Here is a 21,602-nt window from a genome sequence, read left to right as displayed (position 1 = left end):
GGTCTGATTGAAACACCTAAATCCAATAATTAAAAGGTGTGCCCCAATACTTTTGTCCATATAGAGTGTGTGTGTGTGTGTTTGTGTGTGCGCACATATAACACACATATGCCAAGGTGGACTATGTCAGAATATATCACTGATTAGAAGGCTGAAATGAAACTGACATATGAGGTCCAAGTATCAGTGGTCCAATAAAGTCAGAACTTGAGAATGGAATAGAAAAAAAACATGGTCACCAAGAAACAAGAAAAAAAAGTCAGGGATACTAAACTAGTTCAGACACATGCAGTGACTGCTTTAGTATAGCGCAGTATAGCGAGCTGTCAGAAGCATAGTTAATCGTGCTCCATGCAGGGAAGCAGTCGTTTCGCAGTTTATAGCATGGGTTAAATAAGATCGATGACTGACAGTCAGTGACACCTGCTGGTAATAATGTAAAGACCTAACAGCAGATATTGTTAGAATGAAATGTGCCATAGCGAACTACTGACGGTAACACACAGCATCACAGTGCCTGCCACCACAGTTTGCTGCTAGAAATAGCCAAGATAACAACATCCAATATGTTAGTGTCCCTCAGGCGGTTTACTAGGACGACTATTAGGCGGAATTCTTAGTGCGCCACAAAGTCCATTGAGACCAGTTCATTTATACTGTGGAGTTCCCAGGCAGAGCTCCTAACAGGATTAGCGGAAAACAACATCAGATAGTGTTGTGACGTTGAAGGACAAATACTAGTGTAAGCTCATGAAAAAGCTGTCTTATTTTAAAATGTAGTTTGTAATCCACAGAAAGGCATACCAAGAACAACTTCCTGATAAAGATGTTCTTTCTTGGTATTTCAGAGATAAACATGTACTGTGACACAAGCAGTGTTTGGATGCCTTGGCCATGGAATTTAACTTTTAATAACATTCTGCATGGTTTGCATGCTCTTTACACCCTGGAAATGATTACTATTATGATAAAATATATATAAAAAATGTTCCTTAAAGATAAGTTCGATTATTTTGGGTTCAAACTAACGTTAAAATTGCTAGAGAACATCTACCTAGTGTCTCTTTCCTTATTTTCTCTTTACAGGTACAGTGATGCTGCCAAATGACAGATAAGATACAGCCCTTTCCCCATTAAAAATGGGTGCTTCTTCTGAACCCAGCAATCATTAAAAAAGGAATTGCGTCACTACTATGAATTATACAACTATTAATTAAGATGAATAATGTAGAATACAGCCATGATAAGGTTAAGTGCTGCCCCTGCTTGAAATGTATTCATGCAATTGTATTCTATCGGGTCACAAAAAAAAAATATTTGATCCCAGACTGTTCATACATGTGAACTAGCACAATCAAAATGTAATAAACAAAATAATCTAGAAAAATAAATCATCTGGGGGGGGTGTTGGCTACATTTTCCTTTTTTGCTTTGCTCAATTTCTTGTGTAGATAAATCATTGTTATTAACTTTGTAAAACATGATCATACATTTATGATACTTCGTATAATACCAATACCATAAAACAGGGAGATAACGTTTTCAGCAATCTGGCACATTCAGCTAGTGTCCACAAATGAAAAACATGCTTTTGGCCAAACTATCCCAAAAAGGTGTGTCTCGCCTTTAATGTTTTTTATTCTTGACAAGAACACTGATTATGTTTAACATTTTTATACCTTTCACCTTTCCTTCTGCTTTCATGGAAATACAAATGTTTTATGAAAGTAATTAAAAAAAATTCTACCCTTAACGAACAAATATGACTTTTGGACAATAAAATTGTTTATTTGGCTACCCATTTTAAGTATTAATAGGTATTAAATGTACAGATTGATCATTAGTAGAAATCAGTGGTAATAACCATGGAAAACAGGTCTAAATGGTAAAATTCTTGCAATATGCTATGCGGTAGGTACTACTGTGGAGTTCCTGATGGAATTCTTAAACACTATAAATAAGAATGCCTCGGTCAGGGTTGGTATTCCACTGTTTACGTGATTACTTCTCTTTAACATAGCTATGAACAAATGGTTTGATTTGTTAATGTATGTAATATTTATATCCAAATTTAAGATGTGTCCTCCATTGTTGTAGAAATCCAATTCAATTTGTAATGTCGCATTTCTAATTTAGTTCTAAAAGTGGTAAATTCAGCAGAATATGTGGAACAGCACCTTTAATTCAATTCCAGATTACACGTCATTGATTGAAGTTTCAATAATCTGTACAACGTGAGACATTCAAGAATGCAAATGCTCTAACACTCAAAGCATGATACATTTGACAGAAGAGCTCACCATGACCATCTACCTTTCCACGTTCCTTTAAAAAAAAAATGTAAATACTTTCTCAATTCTGAACAATTAGAAAAGACCCAAGCTGTTAAACCCTGTAACTAACCATTATCAAAGAAAAGACAAAATGAATACTGCAAGAATAGTACTGAGCCGGCTCCCATTAAAATTTATGTAACTTCCCACACGCAGCACTATTCATTTTTTAAACTTCAAGGGCAAGTTACATTTGCTTATCTCACTTATATGTTAAAAATGGCTTTCAGTCTTTAGTTGATTCATTACAATCAGGGTCTGGCTGCAATCAGCATCTGGCAAAGCTGTCATCATCATTTGGGAATGTCAGGGATCACTATCACGGTGATCCAATCTCGCAGGGCCCTACATCTTGGAGATTGATGTAGCTGTAACGGACCTTGTTTGTTATTAAAAAGAGGTTCCCCTGCAGTACCAGACGACTGCAAGCCAATGTGATCTCTATATATGTATATATAATCCTGCATGTTGTATATACAAGCATTTCAAGAACGTCATGTTATGGATCTCTTGGGAAGTTATCCTTCTCCTTACATAAGAACGCTTAGCTGGTGGTAGCATGCTTCTCACACATATGATGAAATTAAGACATTACATCACTGCTAATCAAATTAGGAATGCAAAATAGCAGTCCATTTTAAATATTTCAAGTACTTTCTCAGGGGTCAAACATTTTACTTTGTGATATTACTGTGCATTATAAATGACCAGCCCTAGTGTCCTTTTCCTGCATTGGTCTACACTGTTGAACTCTCTGTAAATACCTATAAACTCCTCTGGACTTAAGATGTCTATGTGTTTTCAACTTTGCTTATGCTGGTCCAATAAAGGGTGCCCACTTCCATCATCACTCGGACCAATATGACTATATCTATTTTGATTATGATGTAAATGATGTAAATACACGCAGTCATCCATGCTTCATCATATTTGCTGATAGCGTCATGATTTTCAGATGAGGCTACCCAATATGATTTTGCGTAGGAAAAACATTTTACTTTGATAAGTAGTCACAAGCAATGCAAATACCCTCATGATGATCTTTTTATCTTAGGATTTTATCCAAGTTCAATTGAAAAATTTTAATAATGCTATTTGGTTTCAACCCAGTATGTATAATGTACCTACAACCAAAAACTTCTCAGAGAAAGTTATGGAGAAGATGGCGGGGACTATCAAGCCATTCTTGAGCAAAGTCCTACATTTGGAACTATCAGCAAGAACGGTCCATCCATTCTTACACTGACATTTAAAATGTTGTTCTAGAAAATCTGCCCACTATAGGGGATCAAGCCAGTACCATTCCATATGTTGCCATAGTGATTGTTGATATGTTTGCCCCAAAACAGACTTTTATAAAATTGTATCATGTCTTGCATTATGTGATCATTTACATCAAACATAGGCATAACAGGAAAGGAAGAGTGCCATCAAATTGTATGTTATAAACCAATATTTTAACAAAGTACAAAGAAGGCATGTTATAAATATACCATCCATTATTCTGTTTTTAATCACACTTTCTTTTCATTCATTTAAGCCTTACAAGGTCAATGAAGAAAATGGGGAGATTTGATTGTGTTTGAATGTTAACTTGTTCAGAAAATGTCTAAAGAACAGGTTTCACATGATCTTTTACTTGGAGAAATGGAATTGTAGGCATATTAAAGCATTTGGCCACTGTGCCTTTCAAAAACTCCCAATAAACGAGATTTTCTTGTTCAAAAGAAAGATGTCATTTCGGTCTCTGGCTCACCTATTTATTTTAAATTAGGTAGTTACGATTCTTAAAGGCTGTAATATTAAACTCCATAGTAAATGGGTTTGATTATCGAAGGGGGTATTGTTATCTACAGGCAACCTCTAAATTCCCACAGAAATCCTCAATACCATTTTTCTGTAGGAACAATTCCAAGTAAAACTTACTTGTTTTGTACTTGAATAGTCATTGTTCTGTCTTTAAAGACAAGGACTAAGAGGGCTGTCTTATACTCTCTATAACAGTTTTGGCTAGTCAAAAGAGAGAAAAGAACAAATCCAGTGACTACTGCTTTAGAGAGCTGTAAAAAATAAAAAAGCACATGCCCCAAATTAGCTTTTATTCTGTTTTATTGTATATTGATGTAACATTATATAATATTCAATAAAACATCTTTAATATTCCAGCAGAAGTCTTTACTTGTAAATAGAATTTCCCCCAACAAGAAAAATGGCTACAATATCTTCTAAGAACACTATGTAAATGGCGAGCAGTCTTAGTAACCCCTTACGGGGCACACGCATATAGGGGGTATTTATCAGAATCCCCTCCATGCACTTGCAAGTGGGACACCATGTAAAAAAGGGAACACTAGCTATTATATGCATTAAAGTGCAAACGATTACTGAAGTGCCCTTTTAAGATAAACTTTAACATTGGTTGTATTGAGTTGTTGAAAATATTCCAAGTTTTATAACAACTAAACCCCGTGTAAAACTAATACAACGAAGCACAGAGATGTGGAAATTTGTTTTCTTAATGTGCCATGGAAAAACCCAAGCCATGCATTTTCAACTAAAAGTGTAAAGCATTTAAAGGCTGCAAGTATCAATGTGAGGCTAAAACAAAGCTAGAGGGCTGCCAAAGATAACCATGTCAGAAATAAAAGCAAACACATCTTTCAAGTTTAAAAAAGTATATGTAATGTTATTGTGTGCTGTTACCTGACTGCAATAATATTATGGTGTTAAAATGCTTTATTGAAAAAGGTAGGCCTGATAGCAACAATTCAAATGGTCTTTTGGCAAGAGGTTGTCCAAGCGCATCGTGCAGACGTTCACCGGCAGCGGCGATGCGCATAAACAACCTCTGCTGCCGGCACGTCTGCACGATATGCTTTAACAATCTTCCCACGGGGGAGTCCCAGCAAGGGAGACTGTTAAAGCACCTGTTTGCACAGGTTGTTTATGCTTGCATCGCCGCAGCCGGTGAACGTCTGCGTGATGTACGCTAACAATCTTCCATGCAGGCACTTCCCACGGCGGAAGTGCCGGCACCGGAAGTTGAATACGCGTATTGCGTAGATGTCCCCCGCAAGACCCTGGGGAGTCTGCACCGGTAAGACTAGAGGACGGGGGGCACATCTTGGGGGCAGAGTGGCAGCATATCTCGGGGGGGGGCAGAGTGGCAGCATATCTGTTCCACTGAGTGGTTTTATTTACTTAGAAAAAAAATTCTTCACAAAAGCACCTAACCTTTAGGGTGCGGCCTACATTCGGGTGCGGCCTATAATCGAGCCAATACGGTAATATGTCAGGATTCTACCCTGCCAGCCAGGACTATGTAATATCTATACCTACTGTCATGCCTATCTGCAGCCACTAGTGGCCACCCTTTCTAATTTCTGATCAGATGAGCCATGTTGCCTAGGGGTAGACCTGCCCTTATATACCTGCTCTGCCGTTCAGTCTGAGCCTTTGCATCGTAATGTATTCGATGTGCACTGCCGTGAGTCCCATGCCCAGTCTGTGGGCCTTGTTCCAGCCTTGTGGTCTGCCAAAGGACCAAGTCCGCTCCGTGGTGCCCTATCCAAAGTCTGCTCCGTGGCCCCCTATCCAAAGTCCATGTGTGCTGATGTCACTTTCAGATGTCGTGAGTGATGCTTCAAAGGACATGAGATTTTTACTTGCTATGCGCTTTGGCACTTGGCAGCCCCACTCTGTGAGTGCGTGTGGTCCATTGCTTTGCGGCTGAGCTGTTGTTACAGTCCTCGTCGGCCACTGCTCGGTAGGCTTCAGCCGCCCGGCCAGTAAGCTTGCTGGCGAGGATGGTTACTTTATCTGCGTCTCTCACTTGTTGCAACAGACATTGCCGCTCAAAGTCTTGGAGATATCCTTCGATGTCCCCCTCCGCCTCGATGAAGGATTTGAAGGCTGCATAGGGGAGCTTTCGGCGGTTACTCGCCTCAGAGTGGGAAATCTCATCTCTTTCCCCTGAAGAACGTGCTTGCTGGGGATACCTTAGCGTAGTCACCTTTGCTAGCACCCGGTTCACTATCTCTGCGGGCGGATGGGCCCGTTAGCAGGACAGGCGGAACAGAACGTCCCTCTGGAACTCATCCTGGTCTGCTGGGGTAACAGGGCGGGCTTGAGCCTGGTCGTCCGCCATCAGTTCCGCAATGAGGGTACCCCTGGTTTTGTTGCTGGCAACCTTTCCACGAGCCTCCAGGAGCTCTTTCAAAGTATTCCGCTTAAGTTTAGCATACTGCTGGTCCATGCCCTCGTAGGGTGCTCTCTGTCTTGGCTTCTTGGTCCTGGTAGTGGTTTGAATGTCCCGTTTAGCTAGGAGCAATCCCACTGCTGCCACCACTGTCACGGATCTGGCTAGTCCTTCGCTGTCTTATGCTCCCTTAGCCCGAGACACACACACACTTTACCCGGTTTCCCAGTCACTAGCCGAGACTCAGTGTAGGATATAACATTAAGAACCCTTTATTGTACACAGACACAGGTATATATATCCACATAATCACATCAACACACAGAATGAGAAGTCTGAGTAACATAACCGCCCCCTTTAGCTGGGGGATTCAGGTCTCCCAGGAACAATAGGGGAGGTAAAGGGATTAGCCTCTGATATCTTCCACCAATAGTCAAGCTGGAGCCCTGGCTGGGCACCCTGTGGAGATAATCCTGTCTGGTACACATAGTGGGGCAGGCTATTCTAGCCGCCCAGCAGTTCCAAAAGTAAAACCTGTATGTCCTGGTACTGGGCCTGGCGGTGTGGGCGGCAGAGGGCAGCTTCTGGGTCGGGGCAATAGGAAAAAGGGGTATAACATAGAAACTGGGTTCCAGGGGAACAGGTGGTTGGGCTGTATAATATCCACAGCGGTGTGCCTGAAGGGACGAGTCGGTCACACTTCTAGATGCTTCTACTTCACAATAACAGCACTTACAGTGGGCCGGTGCAGATCAAGCAGAGCAGAAATTTCATGAACCGACATGTAAAAAAAGTGGCAGCCTATGACAGAGGCACATTTAAAGTCACTGAGCTCTTCAGTAAGACTAACTCTACTGCCAATGTTTGTCTAAAATCAATTAGATCTAAACACTTAAACTCTATAATTAGGAGGGTTGTCCATATACTTTTGGTCATATAATGTACTCCATGTATTTGATTACTGTATTAAGCACATAAGTCAGTAAAAGCTATGTGGAGATACAATTCTTAAAGAGCTCAGTATATCTCCAAACAACTTGCATTTGAGCAGATCTCTCAAAGGTCTTAACTTGCACCAAAGCTCTTCTTGATAGATCTCTCTAACATCTTGTCTTGCATATGAGCTCTACTTAATGGATCTAACTCGACCTGAACTTTTCCTAAAAGATCTCAATAGAGGATTAGCTTGCACCTGAGCCCTCATTAATAGATCACTTTGAAGCCTTAACATTTCCCTGAGTCCTTTGTAACCTTATCAAGTTACATCATGAAATAGTTTCTGTTGGCCGTACCATATGCTGAAGATTTTTGTAAAATAACATATCTAGACATGTAAGGAATTGTTTTTAATGTTACTGCACAGTGAAGTTACTTAGTCACCTTTTCCCCTCCATTATGTACAAACGTTAACTGGCATGTGGCTATAATTTTTCCACATAACCCTGTCATCCAGAAACTGCTAACAGTACCAAACAATGTCTGGGGCTGCTATCCATGGTTTAAAGTCCTGCATTTAAAATACTTTATATTGTGAATCTGGCCTTGATGCACATTGGCAAATGTTTAGAGTACTGGAATATTACCATCCAGAATCCGACTGATGAGTTAGACCAACTTTTGACTGTCAACAAGCAGTAAAAAGATATCTTTCTTTTTTTTTGAAATTATAAGACTCCTTACTTTCATACGTTGCATGCTTCACAGATCAAAACTGATCATATTACTGGCAGAAAATTACATGCAAAACAGAGGACAACTGTAACGCAAATGGTACAGAAAGGAAGACGTTAACTCACAAAAGTCAGACTGGGACCTTATCCTCCCTTGTATCGTTAACACTTGGCTGTAAACTTTGCAAACATTGGAAAGTGACCCCTCTAGTGTTGAAAAGTCAGCAGACATACAATTTAGGCAGTGGCCTAACTACTTGTTCGCCTACTTTTTTCTGGACAGTGTGCAAGCACCAGACCAAAAGCTGCAGAAGAGGTAAGGGGGGGTGCTGGGGGTATGAATGTTTTTATGTATGCGAGCATGAATGTGTATGTAAAAGTTTATGTGAGCATGAATGTGCATGTGAAAGCATTTGTATACATGAGCATGAATGTGTGTTTGTGTGTTAGCATCAATGTGTACGTGGAAGCGTGTGTGAGCATGAGTGTTTGTGTGTTAATATGGATGTGTACCTGTTGTGTTTGTGTGTGTGCATGAATATGTGTATATATAAATGGTGTGAGTGTGTGTTAGAATTAGTGTGTATGTGTGTTAATAAGTATGTATAAATTTGTGTGTGTTTACATATATGTACCAGAGTGCATGTTAGAGGGGGTGGAGAGGCAAAGAAGGCACAGACAAGCTGTTTGGGGGCAATTATGGCACAGGCCAACTGTTTGGGGGCACTGACAAGCTGGGGGCAAAGATGGCAGAGACAGGGTGTGTAATGTTTCTGTTGGTAAATGCAGGTAAGGAATCCAGTATGCAGGAAAGGTAGCAACAGGAACGGTTCGGACAGAGTCCAAAGAATAGTTGAGCAAGCCGGGTCAGGAATGGAGAAGGTAACGTAGTCAGGAGTAAGGCAATGGATCAGCAACAGGAGGATCCTCAGACAAGCCAGGTCCGGAGTGGAGAAATCAGAGTAAACAGGAACAAGCCGAGTCAGCAACGAGAGGGTAATCAGACAAGCCGGGTCAGGAGTGGAGATATCAGAGTAGCCAGGAACAAACCAAAACAGGAGTAAACTCAATATGCAGCAGGGAACAGCTCAGCTGGGAACAACAACCGAGCACTGAATGAGTGTCAGTGCTCAGGTTTTAAACTTGCCGCCTCTCCAAGCCCCGCCCCCAGCTGATGACGTGGAGCTGTGCGTGCAGCATGATCTCTACTGAGGCATAGAGAGAGGGAGGGGGCGTGGTATGTGTGCGTGCTCCTCCTCCCTATTCTGGAGGGGCGGCATGGGGAGTAGCAGACCCCGAGTGCCCGCCGGACGCGGGCACCGAAGATTGGGCACCGGGGAAGGTAAGTGGCGAGTACCCGCTATCCGCGGGTACTCGGGAGAATGGCTCCGCTGCGGTTCGGGACGAGACCGTCCCGGATCGTGACAGTCTCCCCCCCTAAAGAGAGACCTCCGGGCTCTCAAAGGACCTGGTTTGTGAGGATGAAGGGAATGAAAGTCCTGTACTAATTCATCGGCATGTACTTCCCTGGCATCCTCCCAAGAATTTTCATTCACTTCGTATCCATTCCATTTTATGAGGTACTGGAGACGACCCCTGTATCTTCTGGAGTCCATAATCTGCTCAACCTCATATTCATCAGATTCGTCGACGACGATGGGAGCAGGAGGATCTGGGTGTCTACCTGGAAAAGGATTCTCAATCCATGGTTTCACAAGGGATACGTGGAATACTGGGTGAATCCGCATAGAAGGGGGGAGCGTTAGTTCAACTGCCACGGGAGAGATGATTCGTAGGATTGTGTAGGGACCCACGAACCTGGGTCCTAGTTTTCTGGAGGGACAACTTAATTTGAGGTGATTAGTGGATAACCATACCTTGTCCCCAGGTTTGTATGCAGGTGTGACACTACGGTGTCTATCCGACTGGAATTTGTAACGTTGTTGAGATTTGATAAGGGTGGTACGTAAGTCCCGATAAATATTAGTCATCCTCGAGATCTGATTGGTTACAGCAGGAACTGCACTGGAGATGGGGGAGCCAGGAAGCATGGAAGGGTGGAAGCCATAGTTAGAAAAGAAGGGGGACATCTGTATCGAGGAATGAATATGGTTATTGTAGGCAAATTCTGCCAGTGGTAAGAGTTGATACCAGTCGTCTTGTAGGTGAGACGTGAAGCAACGGAGATATTGTTCTAAAGTTTGGTTCGTTCGTTCTGTCTGTCCGTTGCTCTGAGGGTGAAATGAAGTAGATAAAGAACGCTGTATGTGTAATTCCTCGCAAAAAGCCTTCCAGACTCGTGACGTGAACTGTGTTCCTCGATCAGAAACAATATTTTCAGGTAGACCATGAAGACGAAAAATTTCTTTCACAAAAAAGGTAGCTGTTTCTTCAGATGTGGGTAAGTGTCTTGCAGGAATAAAATGAGCCATCTTCGAAAATCTGTCGACGACCACCATAAGAGTGGTGTGTTGATTAGATTCAGGTAAATCCGTGATAAAATCCATGGAAATGTCGGACCATGGCCGCACCGGTACTGGCAGAGGACACAAAAAACCTGCAGGCTTATGGTGAGAACCCTTGGAACGAGCACATATATTGCAGGATCGTATAAACTTAAAAACGTCTTCCTTGAGATCAGGCCACCAGAAGGTTCTTTGAATTAGGTCAATAGTCTGTGTGATGCCCCCGTGTCCAGCTGCAGGGGTATCATGAAAATGTTGCAATATCGTAAGACGTATTTCAGGAGGAGTGTAAATTGCATCTTTGTGATAGTACAACCCTCCTCGGCACTGTAGTTGAGGGAAATCAGATGGATTTAGGTGGGAGGAGAGAGAACGAAGTTCATCCCATAGAGAACGTGTTAGCGTTAGAAAATGTCCTGATTGTAATACAGTGTTCTCGTCATGGGAGGGTAATGTGGATCTCTCGAACATACGGGATAACGAATCAGCCTTCGTATTACGGGAACCTGGTCTATATGTAATGTGTAACTGGAAGCGGGAGAAGAACAAAGACCATCTGGCAAGTCTGGGTTGCAGGCGTCTGGCAGTCTTAAAAAACTCCATGTTCTTATGATCCGTGTAAACAGTGATGGGATGAAGAGTACCCTCCAATAAATGTCGCCACTCCTCCAGTGCCAGTTTCAAAGCCAGCATCTCTCTCTCCCCTACCCCGTAGTTTCTTTCCGCAGGGTTAAGTGTACGAGAGAAGAATCCGACTGGGTGAAGTTGGTTGTCTGACTCATCTCTTTGGGAGAGGATTGCTCCTATCGCAGAATCAGACGCATCTACCTCGAGTACATATGGTCGTTGTGGTACCGGAAGAATCAATATGGGTGCCGAAGTGAATCTCTCCTTTAGAAACTCAAATGCTCTTTGTGCAGATTCAGTCCAAACGAACCTCCTTTTGATGGACGTGAGTGATGTGATTGGTTGAATGACTTTAGAGAAGTTTCTGATGAACTTTCTGTAGAAATTAGCGAAACCCACAAATCTTTGAACTCCTCTCCTGTCTGTAGGAGGGGGCCATTGAAGGAGCGTGGTTATCTTTTTTGGATCCATCTCGACCCTTGTAGGAGACAAAATAAAACCTAAAAATTCCACTGATTGAGTCTCGAAAACGCATTTCTCAAGTTTGGCATATAATCGGTTCTCTCTGAGACGCATCAATACCTTGGATACATGTTCTCGATGGGCCGGTAAAGATTCTGAGTAAATTAAAATATCATCCAGGTAGATAACGACAAATTGATCCAACATGTCTCTGAATACATCGTTCATAAAATGTTGGAAGGTAGCAGGAGCATTACATAATCCAAAAGGCATCACCAAATACTCAAAGTGACCATATCGTGATCTAAACGCAGTCTTCCACTCGTGTCCCTCCTTAATCCTGACCAGGTTGTAGGCTCCTCGTAAATCGATTTTGGTAAACACAGAGGCAGAGCGAACGCGTTCCATAAGTTCAGATATTAGAGGTAAAGGGTAACGGTTCTTGATGGTTATATTGTTGATCTCGCGATAGTCCACGCAGGGGCGAAGGCCACCATCTTTTTTAGCAACAAAGAAAATACCTGCTCCGGCAGGTGATGTAGAGGGTCTTATAAATCCCTTGGCCAGATTCTCGTCGATATAGTTCTTGAGCGTAACTAGTTCCGGTTCAGACATTGGATAGATGCGACCAAAAGGAATAGGAGCACCGGAGAACAATTCTATCGGACAATCATACTCCCTATGGGGAGGTAGTTCATTAGCTCCTTTTTTCTCAAACACATCAGAAAATCTTGAGTATTGAGGTGGTATCTTAGGTATAGGCAGTGAACTAAAGTCATGAGCCACATTAAGAGACAAAGAGGGTTGATTGTGTTGTGAGCATTTATTAGAGGTGAACCGTACAGCACCGGTCTCCCAGTTGATAACAGGATTATGAGTCCTTAACCAGGGTAGACCCAATATGACTGGAAAAACAGGAGAAGGCACCACATCAAATATAATCTCCTCCATATGAGTAGGACTAATACGCATACATAAAGGTACAGTCTCTTTAGTAATAGGACCAGTCTTTAAAGGGCTTCCGTCTACCAATTGAAGAAAAATAGGTGATGTCTTCTCCCTGGTGGTCATTCCCAGGCGTTGTATGAGGTCAGCATCCAAAACATTACTGCTGGCACCAGAATCAATCATGGCAAAAAGGTTGATGGGTTCGTCTTTCCACTGTAAAGATATTGAAAGGGATAAGTGATTGGAGAAGTGTAAGGATGCTCTCTTGTTAGTTTGCATAAACCGAGGGTTCTGCTTACCCTTAGGGGAACGTGTCTTGGTTCCGCATTCATTGGCGTAGTGACCTTTACCTCCGCAGTACAGGCATAAGTCCAGGCTTCGGCGACGCTCCTTCTCAGCCATTGATAGAGGTCCCCTGATGAGGCCCAATTGCATTGGTTCCTCCCCATTGTCCTTAGGGGTTACCTTGACTGTCTGCCGTATGGACGACCAATTTGAGAAGGAGGTGGTTTGTCTTTCGGCCTTTCTTTCCCGTAGCCTACGGTCAATTTGAATGGCTAGGTTAGCAAACTCATCCAGAGAATTGGGTATATTGGTGCGGGCCAGTTCATCCCTAATATTCTCTGCCAATCCTAACCGAAATTGATCATGCAGTGCAGGTTCGTTCCAGGATGTCTCCATAGAGATCCGACGAAATTCAGCAATATACTCCTCCACAGGTCTTTTACCTTGTTTAAGTGCCCGTAGGGTGCTGGTAGCGGAAGTGGATCGGAAGGGATCCTCATAGAGAGCGTCCATAGCTTGGCGGAAGGAGCCCCATGACTCTAAAATAGAGCTATTACTACGAAGTAGGTGGTGAGCCCAAAGTTGAGGTTCATCTGACAATAGTGCAATAACCGTATGGATCTTTATATAGTCCGATGAGTAAGTACGTGGTCTTAAATTAAACATAATTTGGCAAGACATCATAAAAGTAGTGTATTTCTTACGGTCACCGGAGAAACGTTCAGGCATAGGAATTTGAGGTTCAGGTGCAAATGCTCCTTGCAGAGTCATGGATTCAGGTGCCATAGAAGGAGCCGAGAAAGGATCGCCTTGAGCGGTAGAGCTGCCTTGCCTCTGGTGCATCTCCTGGCGTATCTGAAGCTGTCCTGCTTGAACATCTTGCAGTGACTGATTAAACACGGCCATTTGCTGGGTAAGTGCGGCCACAGCCTCAGCCAAACCTGCGGATTCCATCAGGGCTCGGTTGTTATGTAATGTTTCTGTTGGTAAATGCAGGTAAGGAATCCAGTATGCAGGAAAGGTAGCAACAGGAACGGTTCGGACAGAGTCCAAAGAATAGTTGAGCAAGCCGGGTCAGGAATGGAGAAGGTAACGTAGTCAGGAGTAAGGCAATGGATCAGCAACAGGAGGATCCTCAGACAAGCCAGGTCCGGAGTGGAGAAATCAGAGTAAACAGGAACAAGCCGAGTCAGCAACGAGAGGGTAATCAGACAAGCCGGGTCAGGAGTGGAGATATCAGAGTAGCCAGGAACAAACCAAAACAGGAGTAAACTCAATATGCAGCAGGGAACAGCTCAGCTGGGAACAACAACCGAGCACTGAATGAGTGTCAGTGCTCAGGTTTTAAACTTGCCGCCTCTCCAAGCCCCGCCCCCAGCTGATGACGTGGAGCTGTGCATGCAGCATGATCTCTACTGAGGCATAGAGAGAGGGAGGGGGCGTGGTATGTGTGCGTGCTCCTCCTCCCTATTCTGGAGGGGCGGCATGGGGAGTAGCAGACCCCGAGTGCCCGCCGGACGCGGGCACCGAAGATTGGGCACCGGGGAAGGTAAGTGGCGAGTACCCGCTATCCGCAGGTACTCGGGAGAATGGCTCCGCTGCGGTTCGGGACGAGACCGTCCCGGATCGTGACAGGGTGTTGGGTTAGAATGGCACTGATAAGATGCTTGGGCAAAGGTGGCACTCACCAGCTGTCTTCACACTGGGCCCTGTGGTTTTTAGTTATGCCCCTGAATATAGGGAATTTGATGCTTACTAGTTAATGTCCCAGGAGTCTAGTGTCCTCCGGAACTCATTCTAGTAAAATCAGTCTAATAGCTCTTGTTAATCAACTTTTTTTTCTTCCAGATACATTGAACCCTGCCTGTTTGGATGACTATGTCTTGGAACATCTAATACCAAATGCTTTGCTTATGCCGGACTATAAACTATAATTACAGAAGTTGTGACATGCCTGCTTTTGAACAGATCAGTGGAATAATAATAATGAGCTGAATGGAATGGCTAATACTATGCTATTAATAACAAGTCCAGGTCATTACTTCAGTCTTCAAAATTAAAGACACAGCCTCCTTATATACAGTCGTATGAAAAAGAAATAAACAATTATCTGTTCCTTAGCAGGTCTAAACATTAGGTAAACACAACCTCAGATGAACAACGACACATGACATATTACGCCATGTCATGATTTATTCAACAAAAATAAAGCCGAAAATTGAGAAGCCATGTGTGAAAAACTAAGTACACCTTATGATTCAGTAGCTTGTACAACCACTTTTGGCAGCAATAACTTGAAGTAATCAATTTCTGTATGACTTTATCAGTATCTCACAACGTTGTCCCACTCTTCTTTACAATGTTGCTCCAGTCCATTGAGGTTTGTGGGCATTGAGGTCTGGACTTTGACTGGGCCATTGCAACACCTTGATTCTTTTCTTTTTTACCATTCTGTTTGCTGGTGTGCTTTTGGTGCGGTGATTGTACCGACTTTGTTACAATCACACATTATCTTACTCTAAGTTTTCACTCATTTTAATATTTTTTTTTTCCACAAATTCAATATTTCCATCTATATTAGTCATATAAAGGGATGAGTACCTGGCTTCATTGCCAGGGAAACACAATCTCATTAGGAACTTGACAGGCTTTGAGCTTGTGGACCGCTGAGAAGATTGCAAGGTGGACCGTTGAATAGGCAACAGTTGCAAACAATCTGCAAACATGACCTGTTCGTGGCATCCAAAGTACAGGAAAAAGCATACAAAGTACTGGCAACGTGGTATAGGACACCGACTCAGCTAAACAGGACAATGGAGGAACTGGTTAAACATGGTGCATACTGTATCATATGGTGTCACATGGTATGCCAGGCTTGAGTTCACAGCTTCTGCAAAGCCCCCTCCTCGTTTTTTTCTTCGCTCTATTTTCCCTTTCACCTTTGTGTTTCTCTTTTCTTTATTTAGCTATGTTTCACCCTCTTTCCCCTAACATCGTGCCAGCTACGATCAAACAAGCTAAACATTCACATGGCCATAGGTGGGCCCTGAGATTTAACATGTTGGAAAAGAGTAACACAACGGGAATAACGGGACCAACTTGGCTACATTAGCCCCTGAGTCCCAAGTGATTGGTGAAGTGGAAGCAAACAATCACCTTGCCTTCAGCAGTATAGAGCTGTATCTGAATGCCTAGGCTGCCAAACTGTGGTCAGAAACCATCAAGATGTTCCTCAAAAAGTTGTAAGTGGACTTCAGCAAGGTACAATTAGTGTCAGTTATACTAGCTAAAGCAGGAAATTAATGTGCTCGCAAAATAGCTAACTAATGAAAACAGTTGTAGTTTTTAAGTTAATAGATTATCTATTGCTACCTAGCTTTCATCACAGAAAGATATAGCATAACAAACATGCTAAATTACTGACCCAAAATAAAAAAACAGCACTGTGCTAGCACATGCCCAACCACAAAGATGAATCTGTATGGTGCCTTGTTATGGTAGCCTGACAGGTGACCTTTAAGGCTGGTGTTTAAGGTGCACAGCATAAGACGAGAAGAAGGATTGCTTCCTTTGCAGTCATGCAAGAAATTTCTAAATTGGAAAAAAACAGTTTTCCCATGGGCTCTGTTGCTATGTAGAGCTGTGACTCATAGCCAATGGGGATGAGCAATATATTCTTTTGCAGTGGTTTGCATGGTCCTATGGTACATAAAGAGTGAATGCAACATCATTGCCCAATAGTGAGACAGCAACAGCGAAAAGGGTTATATAACCCAAGGCTAAATAATTAAATCCATACCTAGGCTCCTGCCAAGCCACAGCTTATTCCATTTTAGTGAACACATGGAAAACTCCTAATCAAAAGGGAACTCCGAACAGAAAAGGCATGTTTGGGTCCATGATAAATAGGTTATTTTTTCCTCTTTTAACACTTCATATATTTCAAGGCGTGTGGAAAGCGAAGGTTGCATCTGAACAGATTAGGCCTCTCTGGAAAACGCATTAAGTGTCTGTGTTTTACTTAAGAGCATGAGGGGGGGACGGTGAGAGATGTCCCATTTAGCAGCTCATCTGAGTTCCTATACGTTGCCACTAATGTATTTAAACCTAACAGTGACATCTAGAACAGGTATTTGTAATTCTAAATAAAATGAAAATAATCCTGATAATCATTGCTAATTATTGTGAGCTCATTTGAGCAGAACCCTCCTCATCTGCTGTTTCTGTATGTCATCTTATGTTATAGGGAAAAGAAGAAATGTCGGTGCGCTAAGCTAGTCACAGGCTCAAATAATACAAATGTATAATACGAGGCCTACCAAACAGGTGTAAGCATGCTGCAAAAGCAGTGTATTGGCTGTACAATGTATACAAAAAACGAAAACTGTCTGCGCTTCTTACCCTAATAAATTGTACAGCCAATACACTGCTTTTGCAGCACGCTTACACCTGTTTGGTAGGCCTCGTATTATACATTTGTATTATTTGAGCCTGTGACTAGCTTAGCGCACCGACATTTCTTCTTTTCCCTGTTTGTACATATTTGAGGTTGTTGGCTCCTCATCAGTCTGGTTGCAGCTTGCTGTCCAGGGGTTAATAGGGAGGACGTTTAATTGCACCTCCCCCAACACATTAATAAGGTTTTGGTAGCAGTATAAACTGCTTTGTGTGCCCACTATGTAGGAGGTGAGAGTAGGTTCTCACCCTATTGAGAGTGTGCCTTGACGTGGCGGGTGAGCTTAATTATGCTTTGGCCAATTCATATAACCAAAACCTCTCATTTATATTATGTTTATATATTTGCTGCCAACTTTATTAGGGTGAGAAGCGCAGACAGTTTTTGTTTTTTGTATACATCTTATGTTATATACTACTTATGTCCTGTCTACCCTTTTCACAGCACTACAGAATCAGATGGCGCTATATAAAACAATAATATTAAAATAATAATTAAATATCAATGATTTAGAATACGGGATGATTGATAATGCACTTTTTTGATACGCAAATTACATATGACATTTAACAATGCAAGGGGTTCATCAGTTGAGACTTGAGGAAAGGAGATTTCAGCATTAGCAAAGGAAAGGGTTCTTCACAGTTAAAACAATAAGAATTGGTAATTGCCCCAAGTAGGGTTTTTTGTGCCTTCTTTTGGATCAAATTTAGAACTAGGTATGTGTGAAAGGTTGAACTTGATGGGCTGAAGTCTTTTTTCAACCTACTATACTATACTATAGATTTATATCATTTTTACCATGTTTTATACTCAAATTTAACCTAGTATTCCGAGAAGCCAGTAAGATGCTGTTCTTAGGGCTGACAAAAGATGAGGTATCAAGTATATACTGAAATCCGCAGTTATGAATTTCACTACTGTGTTCATTCAAAATGCAAACATTTTGGGAAAATATTCTAAATAGAAATGTTAGCACACTACCAATAATTAAGAAAACTGTTTGCCATAAAATGTTTAATCGTGGGGTTTTAATGAACATTGGCTTTAGCTGGTGGGTATCACGAAGATGCAGTATGCTTTAATAAGCATGCATTCTCTTCAAACTAATGGGAGTTATCCACTAAAATAGGAGCTTTAAAAAGCTCAAAAATATTGTTATAAACTACAAAGGGCCATAACTGGCAAACTTCCTCTGCAAGAAGGGCTGAGTTGAACGTGCATAACGCATTGTTAACGAAGGACGATTTCTCATCATCAGAGTTAACTACAGTGGTGTATTTTGTTTCTGGGCTGCCCTACGCCTTACCTATCGCAGCACCCCAGATGCCCCTTAGCTCTAACAATAGCGACTGTTGGCCATGCTGTTGAGCACAGAGACATCATATTCTGATCCCCAGAAGTATGTGCGAAGACAGATTTACTATAGCGGTCATACTAGTTAGGCACAAATCTCCATAGTCTAACTCGGCCAGTTACAAGATTGATATCGCATCTCCCCAACTAGGCCATGTAAGCACAGGGCAGCTTGCCCCCAATTTTGGAGCAGAGGCATACACCAGTATACACCACCGGTTATAACTGTGTATTATGTCCAGGGAAGCTTAAGGTTAAAGTATGTTGTTGGATGTTGATGTACTTTATCATGTTTATACTTACCTCTGAAAACTAAATAAAATCTCTTTAAAAAAATATACCGTATTTGCTCGATTATAAGACGACCCCCCAAATCTGAATATTAATTTAGGAAAAAAAGAAAAAGCCTGAATATAAGACGACCCTATAGGAAAAAAGTTTTACCAGTAAATGTTAATTCATCTAAACTATTTTTTTTAAATAAAAGCTATGATTGAGAAAAATATTTTGGTTTTATTTCCTTCTATTTTCAAACCTGCCCCCCAGTTATGCACATCTGCCCCAGAAACGCCTTATACCCCTATATGCCACTCTGGCATTTAGAGGGTTAAAAGGCATATTATGGGGAAGAGTGGCATATAGGGATGTTTAAGGCATTCAGGAGGCAGAGTGGCGTATAGAGGGTTAAAAAGGCATTTCTAGAGGCAGAGTGGCATTAAGGGGGTTAAAAGGCATTTCACAGAGCACTCTGCCTCCAGAATGCCTTCGGCCCCCCATTTAACACTCCCCGCCCCCCCCCAAACTTACCGGTGCTTCTGACTTCCCTGTCATGTAGCCGGGGCAGCGTGTAGATCCCACGCACTTACGCTGCAGCCGGAAGGAGCCGTGGCTAGCAGCGGGGGTTGTCTGAGTCCATCGCGCAGACCTTCCCGCACCAGTGCGGGGAACTCTGATCTCTGACAGCCGGGGAAGGTCTGCGCGATGGACGCAGACAACCCCCGCTGTTAGCCACACCTCCTTCCTGCTGCAGCGGAAGTTGTCTACGCGAATCTACACGCTGCCCCAGCTACACACCGGGGACTCAGAAGTAGCGGTAAGTGGGGCGGGCGGGGGGAGACAGGAGGATCCAGGTCCCCTGCAGCTGCTCATAGTCAGACCTATTTGAGCATTTGCTCTGAAAAAAACCTTGTCTTATAATCGAGCAAATACGGTATATGACTATGTATTATGCAATGCTAACATAGCCCATGCTACAAGACAAGCTTGCCTAAATTGACTTTCATAATGCACAGTGAAGTTGGTTGGAATCACCTAAAACCGATTGCACATCCACGTTACTTACCAAATTCCAAGGATCAGTGCCAGTTCCTCCGCACACAGGTCAGGCATCTGGAACTGATCGGGATCCGCAAATTTGACCTTATTTAAAATGGTGTCATCTTGTAATTCGAGGCTCTGTAAGGGAGAAAAAAAATCATAATTAAAGGTGCATGTAAAAAGTCAGGCTATGATTTAAATACAGCATACGTTAAATGGTAAAAGAAGTCTAAGGATTAACTAAGCACAAAAAACGCAGTACACAGTCAGAGAAAGGGCCGCAAATACGTAGCACTCAAAATGTCGCAAGACTTCTACAAAGGATAATCACTCATAGATGCTCATCTGTCTGCGCTCTACAGCCCTAACAGGTAAAATGCTGTACCAAAGCTGCTAAAAGTCTCTATGTGATTAGGTATCTCCTCTTAATCACCATAATACGTTATCAATGTTTTGTTATTGTGGTGCGTCAGGCACCAGTCCATGTTTCATTGTAGATAATTATGTGAATGCGTTGCATGGTTCACCTACCTGCCAATAATTAATTCACTCTACACAAGGTGAATTTGAATATAATTATACCATTTTGACCCTTTTAAACATTTCAAGTCAATGCAGCAAAATGATGTACAGAAGAACAGATTTTGTTGGAGGGGCAAATGCATATGGGGGATTCTGCAGAAGCCGATGAACATCATGAACATTTAAAAGGACCTTTCGATTTCAAAACATTAAAGTGCATGTGATGGCTGGAGTGTCCCTTTAAATTACATCCCTTTGTTTTGACTACACCTATTTTAATTATTTGTGCTTTTTTCCATGCAAATGATTGTACAGAACGTATGGAATGTATTGTACTTTGAATCCTGTTCCTTATGCATTTACTTGCTGGTCCACAAACCAGGTAAATTAAGCAATATATCTTACATCGACAATAATTACAATCCCATCCCTTCTCACTGTAAAAATGATTTTTTTTTTATACAGAATATACATCGCTACGTGTGAGGATTAAGATCAGAAGGTGGGTCGTTTTGCATCACAATGGTTCTACTTAATGTCATTTTGTCATCTGTAGCAACATCTGCAAGTAGGGCATCTGTTACAGATGTATACATATTGACTAGGTGAGTGCTGACCAACAATGTTTATGGGGGGACAGAATAGATAATCCATGACTGGGAGGTCGGCAACATTTTTTGGGGGTTAAACCAGGTCCCCAGGCGGACACCATACCAGTTCACCATTTCAGCTTACTCACCTCGCTATGCATTACGCAGGGTCAACCCCAGCGAGCCGGTCCTGCAAGAAGGACTGAGCTGACCCTGCATAACGCATAGGTAATTCTGAGATGACTTAAGAAATATCTGCATAGTAAATATCCATTATGCAGTGATATATTAACCATTCCATCAGAAACAGGTTAAACATACAGTCATGTGGCACAGATATCTTATCCAATATGGCCCCTAGTCCATACTAGAC

The 21,602-nt window shown here is 42.2% G+C and overlaps 1 protein-coding gene across 1 annotated transcript in view; it reads right to left on the bottom strand.

The window, feature by feature from the left end:
* Positions 1-21,602, bottom strand: part of LOC149289951 (tetratricopeptide repeat protein 27-like) — a 154,354-nt gene that overhangs the window by 68,334 nt on the left and 64,418 nt on the right. The window contains exon 10 of the mRNA XM_089490160.1: positions 20,143-20,255. Within this exon, the coding sequence (XP_089346286.1) occupies positions 20,143-20,255 (113 nt within the window). The remainder of the gene's footprint in view (positions 1-20,142; positions 20,256-21,602) is intronic.

Source organism: Sceloporus occidentalis, unplaced genomic scaffold (genome assembly GCF_023333645.1).
Source record: "Sceloporus occidentalis isolate IW3139 unplaced genomic scaffold, rSceOcc1.0.p SCAF_42, whole genome shotgun sequence".
In the NCBI taxonomy this organism is placed as follows: domain Eukaryota; kingdom Metazoa; phylum Chordata; class Lepidosauria; order Squamata; family Phrynosomatidae; genus Sceloporus; species Sceloporus occidentalis.
The sequence above is the reverse complement of the archived record's forward strand: the minus strand, read 5'-3'. Positions and strand labels throughout refer to the sequence as shown.